Source organism: Pseudopodoces humilis, chromosome 5 (genome assembly GCF_049639895.1).
Source record: "Pseudopodoces humilis isolate 2021_Gansu_Grassland_sample_001 chromosome 5, ASM4963989v1, whole genome shotgun sequence".
NCBI classification, from domain to species: domain Eukaryota; kingdom Metazoa; phylum Chordata; class Aves; order Passeriformes; family Paridae; genus Pseudopodoces; species Pseudopodoces humilis.
Genome location: NC_142204.1, coordinates 40904113 through 40923243, shown reverse-complemented (window position 1 = coordinate 40923243; position 19131 = coordinate 40904113). Strand labels below are relative to the sequence as shown.

Here is a 19131-nt window from a genome sequence, read left to right as displayed (position 1 = left end):
AATGGTCCTAATGCGAAGGCTTGAGTAAATGGCTGTTACATTTTTTGCCATGATGTAAAAAGAACATTATAAGTCCACTGGGTTTCCCTTTCCTTTGCTAGTTTTTGATCAGTGAGAATATTTTGCCACTGTGTCCATGGCTGTTTAGTTTCTTTATTCACCTCCTGTGAAGAAAGTTACCAGTGGCTTTTGAAAGCTTCGGTAAATTAATTGAACTGATTCATCGCTGTCCAATATTTTTCTGACATGTTCAAAGATTTTTAATAAATTAATAGGGCACAATCTCCCTTTGGCAATGCTGGGCTCATTGGAACTCGCCATACCATGATCTTTGTCCTGTTTCATTATTTTGCATTTCATTGTGATGAGTCTGTCATGCCTGATTTGCTGGTCTGCAGATCTGCAAAGGAGCCCTTCTGGAATATGATACTTGCTTCTTTACAATTCCCTTCAGTTCTCTGTGTTGTTTTGCAGTTATAGTGTCATACTTTTTTCCTGCAATACACAGAGAAATCAGAGTAGGGAGTCTTTTAATAACTATTCATGTCTAGAGCCCTGCATTTTCAGCACTGAACAGGTTTAGGCACAAGGCGCAGGGGGAGATGTAATCTAATCTTGGCACAGCTCTATTTCCATACTGATTTAGCCACTGAAACATATGAGCACCAACAATAGACATTGTTTGGAATTTTACTTGAAATTATTTACAGCATCAAGTGACTCTGTATCTTTGGGCTTCTTAAACATTGTTCCATAACATGGGTTGTGTTTGTATTTTAAGTGGAATTGTGGAGATAGTAGGTAACTACAGTGCCCTGTTTGTTGTATGTTTGCTGTTGTTTGTCTTTTGCAGGTAGTATGAAAGTTAGGGCTAAAAATAATTTGTTAAGTGTAATTTAGATACAAAAATTTCAGTCTAAAACCTACAAATCATTGTTTCCTGTTTATTGAACTTTCTAGGTCACAGGGCTGAATACATGACAACAAGGTAAGATATTTTTATCTGACTTGGTTTAGAGTTAAAAAATAGGTAAAATCTTGGAAGTTGCAAATTTTAGAACAACTTTGTAAGGCTTGTTGCTGTTGTTATATAAATTATGTACAGACCGTGTGTGTAACATTCAGCATTTCTGTTTCAGCATGCTTGATGAGTAAAGGATCAGACCGTTCACCTTCCTCATTTTTGTGAGCTGCTTTGGCCAGTGTCAAGGGTGGGACAAGCTGAGAGATCCTTAAAAATATTTGTGAATCACATATCAAATCTGGAAATTGCAGGGGGCACTTTAGTGCTCAAAAAATAAATACTTTTCAGTTGCCAGAGATACCTTGCCTCTCATAGTTTGTAATTCTATGGTCAAACTACACAGTTTAAAAGAACTTGGTAGGAAGATCAATTTGGAAAATGGGCTGTCTTTGATAACCTAGCTCCAGACACAAATTCCTGCCTCCCCCAGCATCTATGTGTTCCCTACTTAAATGGCTTCATATATCCACAGAAGAGAAGGGATTCAGTGATAGATCTCCCAGCTTTGTGCTGCACGTACTTTCTCAGTTCTGTAATGCCACACCTTTGAAGCTGCCTCCAGATATAAACCTGGATAAGCTCTGCAGCCCCCAGAGACTAGGAGGGGGCAATAGCAACTGCTTGGATTTGCAGCTGCCACTTCTATGTATCACTGCTACAGGCGGTGTGCCCTGCTAAAACAGGAACATCCAGCCCATCTTGCTTGATCTCACTCTTCCCTTCCCTTTCCATGCAATACATCCTTGCCCAATGCCTTCAAGAACTATCTTTCAAGGTTCCCAGTGTTCCCAGGACATCTCTACAGACTTTATACCAGGTTTTCTCCCACCACTCCATGTTCTTTTCTAGCTCTGTAAAGTTGGACTTACTCAACTACTTTCCTTGCATGACATCAATTGAAAGTGGTTACAAATCAGAGCGTTCTTCCCAATTGCTGACATTAATTCTGACGACTGTACCTTTAACTCTGCCTCCAGGTGCTACCATTCTGGGAATGCATGGAAATCAACAAGTTTATGTCTAATGAGAAAACTCTCCTTTCTTGACTCCAATGCAGGCGACTCATCAGGCTCACATCATCCTAAGTTCCCTGCTGTGTAAACAACTGAAAGGAGATGGTGGATTTAGGCAATGATTTTACTGTAGTAGAGTGGGGGAGCAGTGAAGCCATATCTTATATCTTACCTCATATCTTACAGCTGGTCACTTAGAGAAAGATACTCTAAGGAGTAGGGCCCATCTGTTCCTCAGCACCAGCTCCTGGGCTTTGGCTGGGCCCTGCCTGTTGCCCCAAGGTTCAGTTCTGTTTCCAGACTGTGGGACATGCAAAAAGAAATGTTCTTCAAGCTCAAAGTTAAATTGTAAAAGGGAAGAGGATATATTTAAAGATGATTTTAAAATAGCAGATAGTACTCAAACAAACTAAAGTCCCACTGCTGAATGCTCTATGCCTTATTGTTTCTCACTGATCCCCCAAAAACATTTGATATTTTTGCTAAGTCCAAAAAAAAACCTATAGAAACTGCTGGTGCTTGGGAACTAAGGAGGCTGTTGGCATGTAGCTATTGGCATGACATTCACAAAGCAGTTTGTGACCTAGAGAGCATTATTTATTTCCTGTAATCTCTTTCAGTTGTAGTCACCAAATGTGTAACACACTAGGTAAAATTTTGCAGATCAAAGTTTTGTGGTTTTTGTCCTTTACTTCTTTATGTGTTACGCTGGTTTTATTTATTTGTTCAAGTTGATATACTTCTAATTCCATTAGCTAATTATCAAGTTGTTTCTTTTTGGGTGTGAAGTTGTTGATGGTTGGATGTGCAAGGCTAAAGCTGTTTAACCTTTCTGGCTCTAGAAAATGCAGACAGTTTGGTTTTGAAGCATCTTAGGAGTGTGCTGAGCAGCTTTAATTTGCATTTGGAGTTTCTCCAGCATGAAGCAACTTTTCTGCTTGATAAGAGGTGCTTCGAGTGGTCTGTGTTCTGCCCTGGCTGGCAGGATGAATACCAGTGGTTGCTGCACATTTCATGCATGAAGACAACAAAAAAAAGGCGCCATTCCAATTGTGCAGTGTTTGGAATAAATGTATATGGTAAAAATGCAAAACAGGGATTCGTAAAGAATGACATTATTTATCCATAAGTAGTTTTTTATGGGGGAGTTCTCCATTCTTCAATGTGTTACACTTAAATTTGATGGAAAGTCTTTATTTGATAAGTACTGTGGTTATTGCTCCCTTTACAATGTTCTGTTGTTTTGCCATGAGCTTGCAGACATTTCATTTTATTGCTTAACTTAATTCTACCTTGCTCAGTAATCATATTCCCTTCCCTTAGGCCTCCAAATCTTCCCCCTAAGCCCCAGAAACACAGGAAGCCCAGACCCCGATCACAGTATAGTGCTAAGTTGTTTAATGGTGATTTGGAGTCGTTCATCAAGGTACTGGCACCAGCCACCCCAGTGGCTGATCTCAACACTTCTTACTATAATGGTCAGCACCTCACAACAGCTGAGGTAGATCATTATGTTTAAGTCTGTCCTGGGGCTCTTCTTTCCCGGTTGATCAATATAATACTTCCTGAAGTCAAAGGGAAAGAGGGGGATTCGTTTCTCACATTAGCCTCCCTACAGTTTTGTTAATCAAGTACAAATAGTATTGTCAGCCTGCTTTTAATAGGAAACTTAAGTTCATGTAGAAGATAGGATGTAGTGGTGCATCCCACAACTTACCACAATTTCCTGCTTGCTATTTTCATAACTCCCAGTGTTGAAAGTCTGTGGAGAAGCAGTATTTCCCTGGGGTTTGATATCCAGATTTGATTTCCTATGACTTTAGGAATTTATTATATTGTGTGAAATTGTGATCACTGCTATTCTGGATCTTGTATCTTTGCTGTATTTACTATCTTCTTCTTTCTCGTACTTTTATTTCTAATAATGCTTCTAGCCGAGGCCGAAGGAACTCTCACACGAGACATCAGGTATAGTTCTGGTGACAAGAGCTCAGCCTCGCTCTCGGGTTGCATTCCTGCCTGGCTCAAAATAAGTTATTTCAAAGACCTAGAGGAAGAAGTTTGCATTAAGAAATGAGTATACAAATATAGCAGGCAAAACTAAACCAGAGCAGAACTCTGGAGGGATTGTAGTCTTAAATGATGGATATTTTCTTACTCACTTTCAAAGATATGCCCATCACGGTTTGTGTCTCTGGATGCTAGCTGACACACCTACAGGAAAGAAATCTTTAAAAAATTGTAGAAATACATTTATAAATGCAGTGAATAAAATTTTTGACTGCAAGCTGTGTGAATTTGGTTTGAATGTTACGGGGATTTTTTTTTCTTGTTCAGTATAGCTAGTGGCAAACATTTTGCAGAACAAGTTCTGTGTTCAGTACAGTGCTGATTTAGCTGTCTTTGAATTAAACTTCCAGTCATCCTCAGTACAACTAAAGGGAAAACTATTATATTTTTTTTATTATTATTATTATTGTTACACATGAGGTGCCATGAAATGCAAAGACTTTAAGAAATCATCACATGATGAAATAGATGAGTATCATGAGCAGTTTCTTGCTTACGTTTCTTTCTTGAAAGTAAGCAAGGAAACAGAAATTCTCACAATGAAGGCCCCTAGACTTGGGAAGGACAAAGCGAATCAGGAGAAATGGTACTCCATGATTTTTCCTCACAGAGACATGGGTTATTACACATGGCAGTGTGGCTGACAGGGCTTACTTGCAAGTGAGGAGTCCTACATAATTAGTCTTTCAAAAGGAAAGAGGTCAAAAAAGCTGGTAGCCTTATGACAGATTTGCCAGTATGAGAGCTACGTTAGAACAGCATCTCTGCCCAAAGACCATGTCATTCCTGATAGGGATGAGTCATTTTGACAAGCACAGCTAGTGGAATGCAGTATCAAGCCAAACTGCTTTTTGTTAGAGTTTTGCATCATAAGAAATTACAGCTAGTCACAAACATACATTTACTGACTACACATATTGGATTAAATTCACAGTAGCGGTAGGGTCACTGTTCTTGACACTCACCAACACAGATTGTTACTTCAAATTATTTTCATTTGATTAGAGCCGAACGGCCAAGCTGTTAGTTTAGATTATTCCAGGGTATTACTTAAGTACAAAGTTTTGTCTGGTTCTGAACAGATTCTCCAAAACCAAGTATGAAAGGGATTTGAGTTTTGGTTTTTTTTGTAATTTCTTACTGCAAACACTGTCTTTTCCTAGGCTTTACATTCTTTGCATGAACCAGTGTACTAACAGGAAATATGGGTGCATGTTGTGCATTTTTTCTAATTGCTTTTCTGGAGAGCCAGGCTGCTCAGCATTGGCGGAGATGATGGTGTTCCTGGGTTTAACAACTGAAGTGTTCCAAGGGGATTTTATTTAGCTGTTACTCAACCATGACACAAGTCAAAGAGGAAATGCTAATCCAGCCATTACTGGTTCTTGGCTAACCAGTCTTTTCTAGGTTTTAAATTAAAAGACAAACAAGCCACAATTTAAATAGCATAGTTAGTGATAACAGTCTTTCGTAAGCCCCACTAAAACAGCACAGAGTACATGTAAGATTAGGGGGTTAGGTTACCTCAGGAAGTGCAATGTTTCATTGCTTAACTGTGTGTTATTTTTCAAACTTTTCAGTTGTTTTTTTCTACTTGAGCTTAATTCATAAACTTCCCATTAGTATAGTTTAGGATGGAAACGAAGTAGTAATTTGTAAGAGGAAATGTGTAAACTGAGTTACAAGGGGCTTTTGAATTAATGATTTTATACTACCAAATGAATTAGTCAATTCTTTGAGCACTTTACATATTGGAAATTCATTTGGAAAGAAAAATTGGAACAGCTTTCAAGACAAGAAATTCTAAAATTATTTACGAAGCAGTCATTTCTGCAGCATAAGCACCAACTTTACCAAATAATTTTTAATTACATCATTTATGTCTTTAATCTATATTTGATAACTTGTGGTCACTAGTGTGCTTGGGTTAAAATACCCGTTTTTTAAAGTTCCAAAACAAAAGGTTTCCAGTGGTTCTTTTGGAAAATAAGCAGTTTTTAAAAAAAAGACAAGTAACTCGCTAAAAATTAGTGTATAGTCATCTTCTCCCCCTCCCATCACAAATGCTTTTTATCCCTTTTTAAAACACTTTCACCTAACAGAAAACATAGCTACAAACCTACTGCTGTATCATTGCTGAGCTGAGGAGCTGTGATTCCTGAGCTCTGCCAGTGGCAGGTGGGGAGATACAGACTGTGACCTCCCTTTCTCAGTAACCTTGTGCATAGAGACGAAGCAGCTGAACCACATGCTCGGCTCAAAGTAGCTGCAATTCACCACTTGGGGATTACCAGCCCTTTAGAGCAGCCAGAAACAACATGCCAGGCCATCATCTGCCCCATGGCAGGGCACAAAAAGCAGCAGAGCCCATAGCAGTGCTCTCAGGAGGGAGACATTGTGGTACCCCATGCAATGTCATTTGGTGGCTCTGCTCCAAGAATGTTTCTGATAGTCCAGAAAATCCAGAAAAGCCTTGTAAGTTGTTTGTAATAAACTTCTTTTTGCAAAAATAAAAACCCCTACCAAACAACAACAACAAAAAATTCACATTGAGGAATTGGGTCCTGTGTAATTAGGTCCATGTAGGATTTTCTTCACCAGAAAAAGAAAGGTCATTTAAATGGTTGCAGAGGAATCATCTTCATCATGAATTATTATTCTTAATAATAATATTTTTAAAAGGCAAATTCACTGCTTTAACTCATTTTGCTTCAAAAATCTAAAATGCATGCATGAGCTTAGATGTCACATACAGTGTTAGCCAGATATGGTGACAGAGGTAGAGAACTGAATTCCCCAATTAAATGATTTTAAGAACCATAATCCTTTTCTTCACCTGTTCCTTTTCCTCTCTCCCTAAACGGGAAGAGAACTCTGTTAGAAGTGGGGTTTTTTTTGGGTGATTTTTTTGCCAGCACTGTATGTTCATCTAGATTGACCAAGAAAGTGCATTTTCACATTGAGGCCCTAGCAGGGAGGTTTCCTCTTTCTGATCTGCAGCTCACTCATTTTGCTCTTGTTTTGGCAGGATTCAGGGCAAGTCATTCCTCTTATTGTGGAAAGCTGTATCAGATTTATAAATTTATATGGTAAGCTCTGAAAAAAACTGTCATTTCACTATTGCCCTGACTTTTTTGTATATCTTTTACATTACTCATTTAGTACTACAGCTTTGTTTTTAAAATACAGATTTAAAGTATCTTAAAAAATAAATTAATTTTTAACTACTGTCTCCCATCTTTTCTGCAGGTCTTCAGCATCAGGGAATTTTTAGAGTGTCTGGTTCCCAGGTGGAAGTCAATGATATTAAAAATTCATTTGAGAGAGGTAATTGGATTTTCATTTATTTGAGCACCTTAATATCTGACATTTAAAAATATTTTAAATTCTAATTATTTTCTTGGCTGTTTAGACAGATTGTCTGTACTATGTTTACTGCACCTAAAACTTTGCACTATCACATGCTTAAACTTGAAGTACAATGATGACATGTGCATGTTTTCCCCCATTATGTGCTAGGAGCTTGAGGATTTTTCTCATTTAGTTTAGACAGGATATATGACTCTTCAATCAACTGTAAACATTATTTTTTTGTTAATGGTAAACTGCAAATAATAGGTTTTGTATATTTTATTTTAAAGATCATCAGAAAAGAAAGGTTTAATTTGATTCAAGAGTCTACTTAATGAAATTAGAAAGTCCTGTTGCTTGATGTTCTGGAATACAAGTGCTCAGCCTTCTGGTCTCTCTGCCAAAGTTGCATGACAATCCAGGAAAATGGGGGGTAAAAAAAAGGGTCATTCCATTTTTCATTCCCAAAGGAAACTTTGGCCCCAGAGGAGGAATTACATGAAAAATGCCAGGAAGTAAAACCAGCTTTTTCAATATCAGTGGCTTTCAACACAGCCTAGGATTGCTCTGCTAGGGAAACCAGGATCCAGCCGTCCTTTGACTGTATTAAAGCAATACTTGTTACAATTTTTTTTTAAATCTTGCATTCTTTTTTTTCTTGAGTCTTAAAAGCTGGGTTATTTTAATTTCCAGGGAAAATTAAAACTTCTGCAGATCATCTGCTAATGACAAATACCTTGGAGCAAGAAGTCTTGTGACTAAAAGCATGAAAAAATATGTGCAGTATTTTACTCCCCAGTATTAGTTATATATATCTTGTTAAACTTGATCTTTTTTTTGACAAGACACATGAAGCAGCTGTTTTCACTTGCTAAGTGAAGCCACATCCCTCTATTCTGCAGCTTTATATCTGCTTATTCTTAACTCCTCCTCCTAGGTAGTGTTATCCTTGAAGATTCATATATTTTAAAGTGTTTAAAAATAAAGACGAAGCCTTTAAAATTACTTAAATAAAATATTGCAGTCATGGCTGAAGTTTCAGTTGGGTTTTCAACAAAATAGTTGCACATACTCCTGATGTTTTAACTTTTGAGAATGAAGACACATTTTCAGTTCAATGAATGATCTAACTCCATTTGTTTTAGTAGGGCTCCAAATAAAAGTCTGCAAAACCCTGTTCAATTAAGAGCATTTGGCTTTTTTATTTTGCTAACTGTAAATCACAGCATGTCCATAAATACCTAGCTGGAAGTTCAGGACCTAAGAGATCACTAGGTTATGTAATTTTAAGGAAGCTTTATTTAGGCTGCCCTTTTTTAGTTTAATCATAGCCTGGGATTTCTAAATCGGTGTTTATTATCTTACTTGAATGCTTGCATTGCCACCTCCCACACACTAAAAACAAAAACCCACCCAGAATGTCAGTCACTTATAAAAATGTTCTATGCAAGAATGCTTCTGCATGTGTGTTTCATTCACTTTATTTACTTTTTAAGGTGAAAATCCTTTGGCAGATGACCAAAGTAACCATGACATTAACTCAGTTGCTGGAGTACTGAAGCTCTATTTCCGAGGGCTGGAAAATCCTGTCTTTCCTAAGGAAAGATTTAATGATCTTATTTCTTGTATCAGTAAGTAGAAATTTCTGTTTTTTTCTCAATAGAATTTTACAGATACACAGTATTAGCCTGAAAAAAAGAGCTTACTTTACAGATTTTCCTGAGATTGTTTGCCCTGTGTAGCAGTTTGGCTCAGTTGTTAGTCATACTCACAGCTGTGGTTGTTCCCTTTTTCCACTGGGATTAATGTACAATTCATTGTTTAATAGGGCAGGAAGAATACCTTTTGGTATACAAGGGATGGTTAAATTTAAATGCATTATTATTTTCCTCTGTGCAGTGAGGCAGACAGAAGTGCATGAAGTCATGAACATGCAAACAGATTGTGTTCCTTTCCAAGGGTTTCATGCCCCACAGCTTGGAGTCAGCACTGGTGAATAAGTAACAAACTGCTTAGCATTGTGTGATTCTGGACCTTTATTGTGATCAGCTGAAAACCACTGATCCAACCCAGAAAGCTCTTGGGTGCAGGGATGGAGGGGGACAGCTGAGTGTCGTCTGCTGGAGAGCCTGGTCTGCCTTCCTACACACGAGTTGTAATCCTTGGAGGAGCGTCACCCGATCTGTGTGCTGCTGGTGCTCATAGCCAGATACAGAGGGGCTGTAGTAATTTGGAAAGTTGCCTGTGGATGAGTGAATTGCTCTGACATGCACAAAACCTCTTCCAGTTCACTGACCCCTGCAGGTGTTGAGGGGTGAGGCCAAGCCAACCATCAGTAGACTTGCTGTTCCCTGTGGGCATAGTGGTCAGAGGAGCTAGCTTTGAGGAAGAATTCCCTTTCTACCCTTCCTTTATAACTTGCCTCCTTCAACCAAATGGAGATAGAGGCAGTTTCACAAGCAATGAGGGCCAGTCCTTTGGGATATTAATTAGATCAGGCTCTCTAAACAGTTATTTTGGCAGGGGTCTCAGCCCAGCAGGCAGGACCAGTTGATGGGTGCACAGTGTCCCAGGCTGGCAATTAGATGTAGATTTTGGTTCCCTACCTGGGGGACACAGTGTGTGTGGTTTGCTTCCCACATAGGGAGGATTGCAGTAATTTCTCCTGGAGGTTACAAATACGTGGATCACTGTGACCACATCTGTGCGCAGTGTTTTGTGTTTCATTTTTTTTACAGAAAATGTTTATAACATTTATTTATTTAACATAAACTGTAACACAGTTTAGCAGTCTGATCCCCGATGCTGAGGGGGACACTGTAATTTTTAAGAAGCATAATCCTGGTTCTGCTTCAGTTCAGCTTTAAATGACTGGGGTGCCACAGCCCAGAAAATCTCTGCAAGTCATAGAAATTGAAATCTAGAAAAGGATCATTTTGACTGAGTGATTTTCTGCATGACAGGGATGATAGAACTTTACCTAATAATCCTGTACCAGTTTCCATAACTTCTGGATGAATTAAAGCGTATCTGCTGGAAAAAAATATTGATTTAGTGGCTTTGGTTGATAGAAAATCTTCCACGTTCTTGGATAAGCTGTTCAAATGAAAAATCACTTTCATCATTAAACATTTGTACCAGATCTCTTTCTCGAAGTTTCTGCTGTCAGATTCTGCCCATTTGATCTCTTTATGTCTTCCTTATTTTGACTAAGCAGTAAGAAAAATACAAATGGTGGTTCTTACATATTACATCTTCACGTTACTGCAGTCTGCTGTGTTGAAGAGCTTTAAATACAATTGTAAACTAAATTGTAAACTGAAGGAGCGTTCAGTTTACAGAGATTATACAAGTGAATGCTCAGGAGATGCAAAGATACTTGCCCAAAAAAGCCTTTTAAATGTGTTCCAAGAAGAGGAACCTGGATGATTTCAGAGTTCTCATTCACTGTTGAGGGTGCTAATGAGGGAATGTTTGGAAAGGAGGGGGTAGAAGTTCAGTGGACTGAGCAGATAGATGTATGTGGCAACTGCACAGGCCGGAGAGATACAGCAACCTTTCAGAGCATCACTGCCTGAGAGGGTTCCAGTTCAGATATCCTGAAAAAAGTATTTATTTTGTTGTTAAGAACTTCAAGAAAAATGGCTGTGAATACTAGATCCCTAGTGCTAGATCTTGTTTTCCATAGAGAATGTTCCTTAGTAGGCAATGAATTATTTTCTTGTGAAAGGGTTGGCAACCTTTTATTTAAATAATAGTATCATCCAGAAGAATTGAAATCAGTAACAACAATAGCCTAGAACAAAGTCACTGCTTTTCACAACAACATTTTAAAATGTTTATTGAGAAAGATATGTTGCCGTCTGATCTGGTTTAGACTGAGTATTCTCTGAGGGTGTCATAAATCTGGATTGTCATCTCTATGACAGTTTGTCAAAATAAGGTGTAATGACTGAGTAGTTCTGCAAGCTTTGACTTCTGCTATTGCTGTTGTACAAGAAAGCAGAGGATTTTAGTCTGATAATATGTTGTAACAGTCCGAGATCTGTTTTCTTACAGGTTTTGGGAGAAGCATGGGGGGACTGATTTTGTTGCTGGGTTTGGTTTTCATGAGATTATCGTTTGGGGCATGCTGAAATGGCATATCAATGCCTTCAGCACAGGGAGGAGAGTTAAGTGTGAAGCAAGATGGGACAAAGGGGGTTTTCTCTTTGAGCACACCGGGGTCAATTTACTTCGTGTTGTCACAGTGAGGGGAGTTTGAATGAAATATGAGGAAAGAAACAGCTCTAGTGCCTTGCACCCAGAGCCAACCCCAGAACTATATGCTGAGAACAAGGGGTCATGTGGCTGCATCTTCTGGTTATCTGAAAAGCCTGAGGTGGAGTATTTTTACAACTGTGTACTATTCTATGTGTTTTGTTGAATGATGCACCACTTCCAAGGAATAAGAATGCTTTGTTGGGAAAAAAGACAATGCAAACATTTTGAAATACACTATGTAGCATCTACATGGTACATACTGTCACAAACTGTGAGTCTAAAGCAACATTTCCATTGCTGTATTTTGATGTTAACACTGGATATCTTGTAGAAAAGAAAATCTTCCAGGCAAGATTTATCCTTCATTTCAGACTTTGTATCAGTCATAGTTGCATTAGGTTTTTTTCTGTGCTTATATGGCCTCACATATTATGTATCTTGGTCTTTCTGCTAATGGGAGCAGGGCCAGACTCCCTTTTTCTGTGAGAAATTAGGTTACTGTAACTTCTTTAGATCACAGTTACACAGATACATAGAGTCCAGAAAACTTTCACATGTTTAATTAAGCTGTTTTAAATACTCTTAATTTATATTGCATTCATGATCTGAAAAACAGTGAGGAAGGGAATAAACATTCTTTTCAAATAGTTTTTCAAAATAGATGTCAATGTGGTTTCTTAATCGTTGGCAGAAATTGTTACAGAAGGGGAGAGGGAGAAAGCAAATTTTTAAAGTTTTTAATGTTCACATAAAACTGTAACAGGGCAAGATGTCACACATTTTATATGGAAATGTAATGTTGCCAGTGAAAAACCCCTTGAAACTGAAGTACTTAGTTATGGATGTCAGGCATAATTGAGGCTACAGCTGCAAAATGAACCTTTCCTCAGTACAGCCACTGAGAAATTCCTTTACATTTATACATATATTTCCAAATGAAATAGAGCATTGTGAGTTAATGCTTTCCATTTTGTAAATACAGTGGAAACAATGTGAAATTACTGTGATTTTTGTGGCAATTTGTATTAATTACACTCATGAGAACAGTGTTACTCTGTTTGGACTTATGATCTAATTTAGATAAAATTTGGGCCAAGTTATATGCACTGGCCCAGAGCAAGCATGAAAGGTAGAACAGAGCATAAAGGATCCATCTGATTATAGGCCATAATTGTTTATTCTCATCATAAGGAGTGGCTACTCTTGGTCCCAGCAGCATTCTGTAATCCAGAGGACAATCCATGGTTGGGGTGGGAAGGAGGAGAGTCGCAGTGTACTTCTTTCTGCCCCTTTGTAGAAACAGATTGGGCCACAGACAAGAAAAGTGTTGGTAGCAGGAGCTACATGGAGGCAAAAGGTGCAGAAGCTGAGCTCAGTAGGGCTGGCTGTAATTCACTTCACTTCTGGGTGACTGCAGTTTCTCTCCTTGTATGAGCTCTTACACAAATGGCTTACTGAAGTCCACATTTACATAGATAGCTGTGCCATGTAGCAGCAGACACACCTCAGCTATTCAGACTGCTTAACATCCACACAGAGCATTACAGTTCTTCATTGTTTCATCTCCCTTGCTTTTAATTTCATAGACAAAAATGGCAAGAATAATGAAAACTTAGATCTTTTTTCCTTCTGATTTTTATCATTTTAGTCCCTTGCTACCAGCAGTGCCTCTTTACCTAAAGAAATAAATGTTATGAAAGAAAATTATTTTACTGCTTTTCCAGACTATTGCCCATTACTTAAAAAGTAAAAAACTATTCTGAATCGTGAACTCTCCATGAAAAGGTTTCAACAAAATAGGAAGTATTTTCTTCCCTGAGTGACAGTGGAGACTGCTGGGTTTGTCCTCCTGTAATGCCTCCTTAAATAGATCTGAAAGAGCTATAAGAGGCATTGCTGAGTTAATATATATGGATCTTTGAGCTGGATTGGACTCATCTACCAAAATGAAAAGAGGCACAAATTGTTAACTTCAGCACTACTACATATTCATGTAGATAACTTGTCAGCTGCAAATTGACCATAAAAATTACATCTGCAAGTGTAACTCAGTCCCATTTGACATTCACAGGGTGTGTAAAATATGCATTAGGCATTCACTCTGTTAGTAGTCGGCACCACACCAAGTGGAAATAGCAAGTAACCCCCACAAAGAGATACTAGATTGGATTTTATCCTTCAAAGCCATGGTCCTAAAGTAAAAAGACATCTTACATTGCCATTGTTTGCTTCCTCCTTTGTGCTGCTGTTGCTTGTGAAATATGCTTACCTTGCACAGCACCAGGTGTTAGTTGTAACACAATTCATTAGTTGCTGACACCAGGTTTCTCCTTCCATATGTTTTGATCAATAATATCTTCCCTTTGCCAAATGTTTGCAGTCCTGTTGTTAATACTGAGATTGGCCCATGGAGGCTGGCTGTTAAGAGAAGCTGGTCAAACATTCACAATCCAGAACTGGTATTTCTGAGCTCTGCCTGCTCCCTGGCTGAACCTTCTCAGTTAGAAAACCATGTCTCACCTCCAGTGCAGGAGAGGCCATGTGCATGACCAAGTACAGTGCTTCCTTCGCTTCTACGGGTTAAAAAAACAGAGTAGTAAGCAGCTGTCCAGTTGGCCCAGAATTCTTTAGAAACCACCAGCAATTACGGTCTTGCAAAAGACTTGTATTCTGCATCACTGCATCTATATATTTGAGTATATTGCCTTTTATGTGCTCCACTACTTCAGAGTTATTGTTTAATTAAACTGTAATTTACATTTTCCTGATGTTATTTGGGATGAATATACTCCTATTTTCATTTCTTATTTAGTTTTTGTTTATTTATGTTTGGGGGCTTTTGTCAGTAGTTGTGTTTTCTCCCCTCTCAGGTTTCCTTTACTCTTCTGTGGTAGATTGTTCACTTCTGATCTGTTTCACTTTAGTTACCTTTGCAAAAACCTCATCATGAGTTACCAGGTGGTTAAAACTGTTATTTATGCTGGAAAAGTAGAGATTCATTGTTTCTGTATGTCTCTACAGTAAGTGAAGGTGCCTCTCCAGAGTTCCAATGTTCTTGGAAAATGAAGATCACACTTTTCAAGGCTTGAGTGCCTACAATTTATGTCTGTCTCATGCAATTGAGAACCAGTCCTTAGCATGTGGCTGACAGAGAGGCAGCTAGCTGATAAATATATGCAATGACATTAATCTCATCTGGATTCATTCAATCCAGATCAAGGACAAGGAGGGTTTGCAGAGTAAGTCCATGTGAGATCAGTAAATAAAATCTTTTCCAAGCGCAATGCAGGATTGCACCTCAACAGATTTTCTTGTGGAGCTTGTGATCTGCCTTTTTGGGGGATTTTATGAACAAGTTGAACAGACATCTCTCAGAGGGGATTAAAGTGAAGTCAGAGGCTAAGATTGTAGACTTAAATGACCTCTGAGTTCTCTGTTTTTAATTTTTTGTAGTAACTGGCGGAGACTTCTTAGAACCAAAACACCTCAGAAACTTAAATGCCTAGATAATGTTATGGATTCACAGAAAATCAAATTCCTTATGTTATTAGGATACTTTGTTCCACTCTTGTCTGATGAAAATACATTAATAGTTGTGGGCTCAGGTGTCTGGCTCTTCCACAAAGTGCTATAGTCATGAAACTCCAGAAGCTGGCTCCTTCCCCTCCTCTTGTTTCACCCTAGGAAATCTCCTGTGCTCTGCTTTGACAGAAGCTCAGTGTCCCCACACCAAACAGCTTCTCATGAAGCAAACTGTCCTGCTTGTGGGTTTGACCCCATGGCAGAGATGGGTCTGGAAGGCAGATGTGTCAGACCAGAGCTCCAAAAGTTTTGCTTTGTTCTGAGAACAGGGAACTAGAAAATAATAACCATTTCACTGTGTGATATTTACTTGACATTAGTCTTGATTTGTAGTTGATATTCCTGTGTCCTTCACAGAGATCTCTCTTCCCTGTCTCTCTCAACAGTCAGAAAAAATACATTCATTCTCATGTGTTTGGCCTTGCCGGAGGCTTGTCCTCTTGCTTGTCTTTGGGAATATGAGTCTCATCATATCATTAGAGTAATGAACCAGTTTTCAAATCCCCTGATTTCTGTTTCAGCTTGGCAGTTAAATTGCCTTACCAGGACAAATCATGTAATATCAAGCATTTCTGTTTTCTTTGCTGAGAAATGGGTAATACCTCACCAGGCAGTCAGGTAAAAAAATCAGACTAATGAAAAGAGTGTCTCCAACAGAAGTGCTGTGAGAGGGGAGATGTGTTCTTTTTCTCCAGTGCTTTCTCCAGCATTGATCTTGCCAGTATTTCCGTGCAGCAGCAAGTTTCTAGTTCGGATGGCCCTTCTGCCCTGAGGCTCTCTTTTGCAAAGCCAGTGGAGGCAAAGCAGTGCCTTAGCTTTCCTCTGCATGGGAAGCAGCAGAGCTGCAAATTCTTTCTCCCTGCATATAAAAAGATTGCTCTGTATTCATTCCATCTTTCCTAAGTACCCAAACACTAATGTACTGCATACACTCAAGCAACGATGAAACTCAGCTCCACATTTAAAAGCAGCATGCAAATACATTACCTCATTACCTAGCTCCTTTAAAGCAAATCAGTGCTGGGAAATAAAAGCCCCTTGAAATAATGTGGAAAGCACATAAATTTGCCACTTGACAGTAGTTTGGATTTTCAATAAAGGGACTTTCATGGAAACTGGGTCTGGGTTACCAGGAAAGTACTGGAAACACATCTCATTCAAGCATGTATGGCTTGTAACAGCTTCAGCATGGAGTTCAGGTCACTTCTAGTACCTAGTACTGATCATGCTCCTGGTAGGACAGCTGGGATAGTTCAACACATGACTACACAGCCAGAATCTCTGTACCTACTCTGCCATCTCTGCGCTGCCTACTGGGACTGGTTACTAGCTCATGCATCCTGTCAAACTTGTCTAGGAATTGCTTGGAAGAATTGTAGTTGGCAGGGACCACAAGCACACTGGAGAGTGTGATAGCTACTGAGTAGTAGTTGCCTGCCTGGATGTCCCATCCTGGTTTAGCTCACTAGTTTAGACAGAGCTATTGCAGCCATACGTGCACCACACTGCTGGAAGGAGCTGCTGAACCCAAGCTGGGGTCCCAGCCCGGTGCATTTCTCAGGTCTGATTTGAATTCAGCAATGACTGGACCTGGCCCAGGGCCAGTCTCCAGAGTTGTCTGGAGGAGGCAGGACTGTGGCACAAGGCATTAGCCACAGACTGTAGTGCAGAAAGCAAGTCCTGATGTTGCATCAAAAGTCCCCTCCAGCTTCCCACATGCAGCACAGTGCTGCTGAAGCAGGAGCATTGAAGGATGCACTTGAATGGGAAAGGAGAGTTGTGGTTGCTCTGTGGATCCTCTCTGTGTAGGCAGTGCCTGGACTTAGCATGTCTCTGCCATGGACACCAGTTCTTAACCAGTAACCAGAAATACTTCTTAACTCATGCAGTCCGTGTTTACAAGAAACATAAAAATAATTTTCAGGTCCCATGCTCCACTTGAGACGGCTTGAACTGATTTCCAGCTAGTGTTTGGGTTCAGAATGACTCATTAGATTATAAATTATACCGCTTGTCAGCAGTCCCTTTTTTCTACCAGCCCTGCAGCAGCTCACCAGGGACACTGTCCAAGCTTCAGGGTCTCTGCTGGTGAATAGGTTTTTACTCCTTGCCAGAGTTTTGCTATTCTGCTCCTGCAGTAGATACCATAATACAAATGGACTTTCTTCATGCCAGCAGTGCTAGGCTGTTGTCCTTCTGCAGAAACTCTGATGGAGTCCAGTTTGACCCCATTCCAGAATCCTTTGTTCCCAGCACACTAGTGGTGCTGAGCCAGTGGAATCTCCTGTGAATGCTGATGTGGGAGCGGATCTCACACCCTTTTGCTGCACTGGCATTTCCTAGTGAACTATAACCCTGCTAGGTTGCAAACAAAGGTCTTGCTGCCAGCATGCTCTTCTAATGCATAGTTTTTAATACCAAAATAACAATTACTAGATACCAGTTTTCTTCTAAGAAATGTACGTCAATGCAGATTTTGCATCTACAAATAAATACTGAAATAACCATACCGAAGAGCACATAAGTAATACACACCAGTAATTCTGTTTACACTTAACCACATTTTTACTTAAGTAATTACTCTAATTGTGGACTCCTAAATATCACATTTTGTGGTACAATTGGCTTTTCAGCTATTGGAATTAGCTTCTGTTTCTGATTTTCAAATTTTTGAATATCCACTTCAGTGCCAGTGGACAGGATTTCTCATCTTAGTCTGCTAAGATTTCCCCTAGATGTTGTTAATTGCAGCATACTTTCTTGGCTCATATAAAAAGCATTACTGAAATTTGAGGTTGTTTCCAAGTGTTATTTATTGTGGACTTGGAAAACACACTGAATTAAAAACCGAGATACTGTTTATTCTGAAAAACAGCTCCAGCTTTTATCCCAGCATTGCCCCACATGCAGCCACATAGCCTTTCTGACCAACATAGAAGATAGTGCATCCTACAAGACATATTACTAATGAAGCTTTTATCAGATGATTTTTCCCACTTCAGAAGAATTTCCATGGATTGCTATAAAATCATTTGATAAAATTGCAGTCTTTGTGTTTTTTGGCTCCATACCAAAAAAAAATAAGGCCTTTCTCCTATTTTGCCACTAAGAGACTTATAGGTGGATATTTGATTAAGAAAACTTGCTAGAGTCACCAAATCGGTGATTGGATTATATATCTGATATGAACATTCAAATAAAGAGAATGCATCTGGATTTAAAAGGAATGGCCAACATCTTTCCTTGGTTCCTTCAGGTTATTTATGTACTGGTTTTGTGGTTTTGTGAGCTGTCAAGCTCAGCAAGTGGCCAGTGTTTGACTTAGACAGATTTTATCTTTAAAAACTTACTTCTAAGTTGTGTGGTTTTAATGAGAGGGGGAAGAACTTCTAGATCTCATTTTTCTAATAGGCCAAAATTAGACAATACTGACTTAGAGGCATGTGATGATAAAGAGTCAAAGTAAATTGAGTAAATTGATTGAATGCTCTTTTAGACAATCATATACAAGGGAACATAAAATACTTTATTCTGTTTGCAGGAATAGACAATCTCTATGAGAGGGCTCTTCACATCCGCAAACTCCTCCTTACTTTGCCCAGGTCGGTCCTTATAGTGATGAGATACCTCTTCGCCTTCCTCAATCAGTAAGTATTTACCCCAGGTGCTGCATCTTTATCTGCCTTCCTTTGCTACTGTGAAAGTTCTTTGGGTTTACTCATACCCTATGTAGATTTCACATTTAAGCTCCATTTAACACAAAACATGATCTTCTACTTGGCAGTGAAAATAGAATGAAAATGCTGGATTCCATTCAAATTAAAATTC

At 39.1% G+C, this 19131-nt stretch overlaps 1 protein-coding gene across 5 annotated transcripts in view; it reads left to right on the top strand.

Annotated features, from left to right (window-relative positions):
• The window catches only part of SRGAP1 (SLIT-ROBO Rho GTPase activating protein 1), a 139674-nt gene that overhangs the window by 102195 nt on the left and 18348 nt on the right, over nucleotides 1-19131 (top strand). For 4 of the 5 annotated variants that reach the window (XM_088055030.1, XM_088055031.1, XM_088055032.1 and 1 more), the window contains exons 11-16: nucleotides 961-988; nucleotides 3361-3463; nucleotides 7136-7196; nucleotides 7357-7434; nucleotides 8955-9089; nucleotides 18845-18950. In XM_088055030.1, coding sequence (XP_087911156.1) covers nucleotides 961-988; nucleotides 3361-3463; nucleotides 7136-7196; nucleotides 7357-7434; nucleotides 8955-9089; nucleotides 18845-18950 — 511 coding nt within the window. Of the gene's footprint in view, nucleotides 1-960; nucleotides 989-3360; nucleotides 3464-3971; nucleotides 4006-7135; nucleotides 7197-7356; nucleotides 7435-8954; nucleotides 9090-18844; nucleotides 18951-19131 lie in introns of all 5 variants that reach the window. The other variant, XM_005519318.3, reaches the window with a different exon arrangement.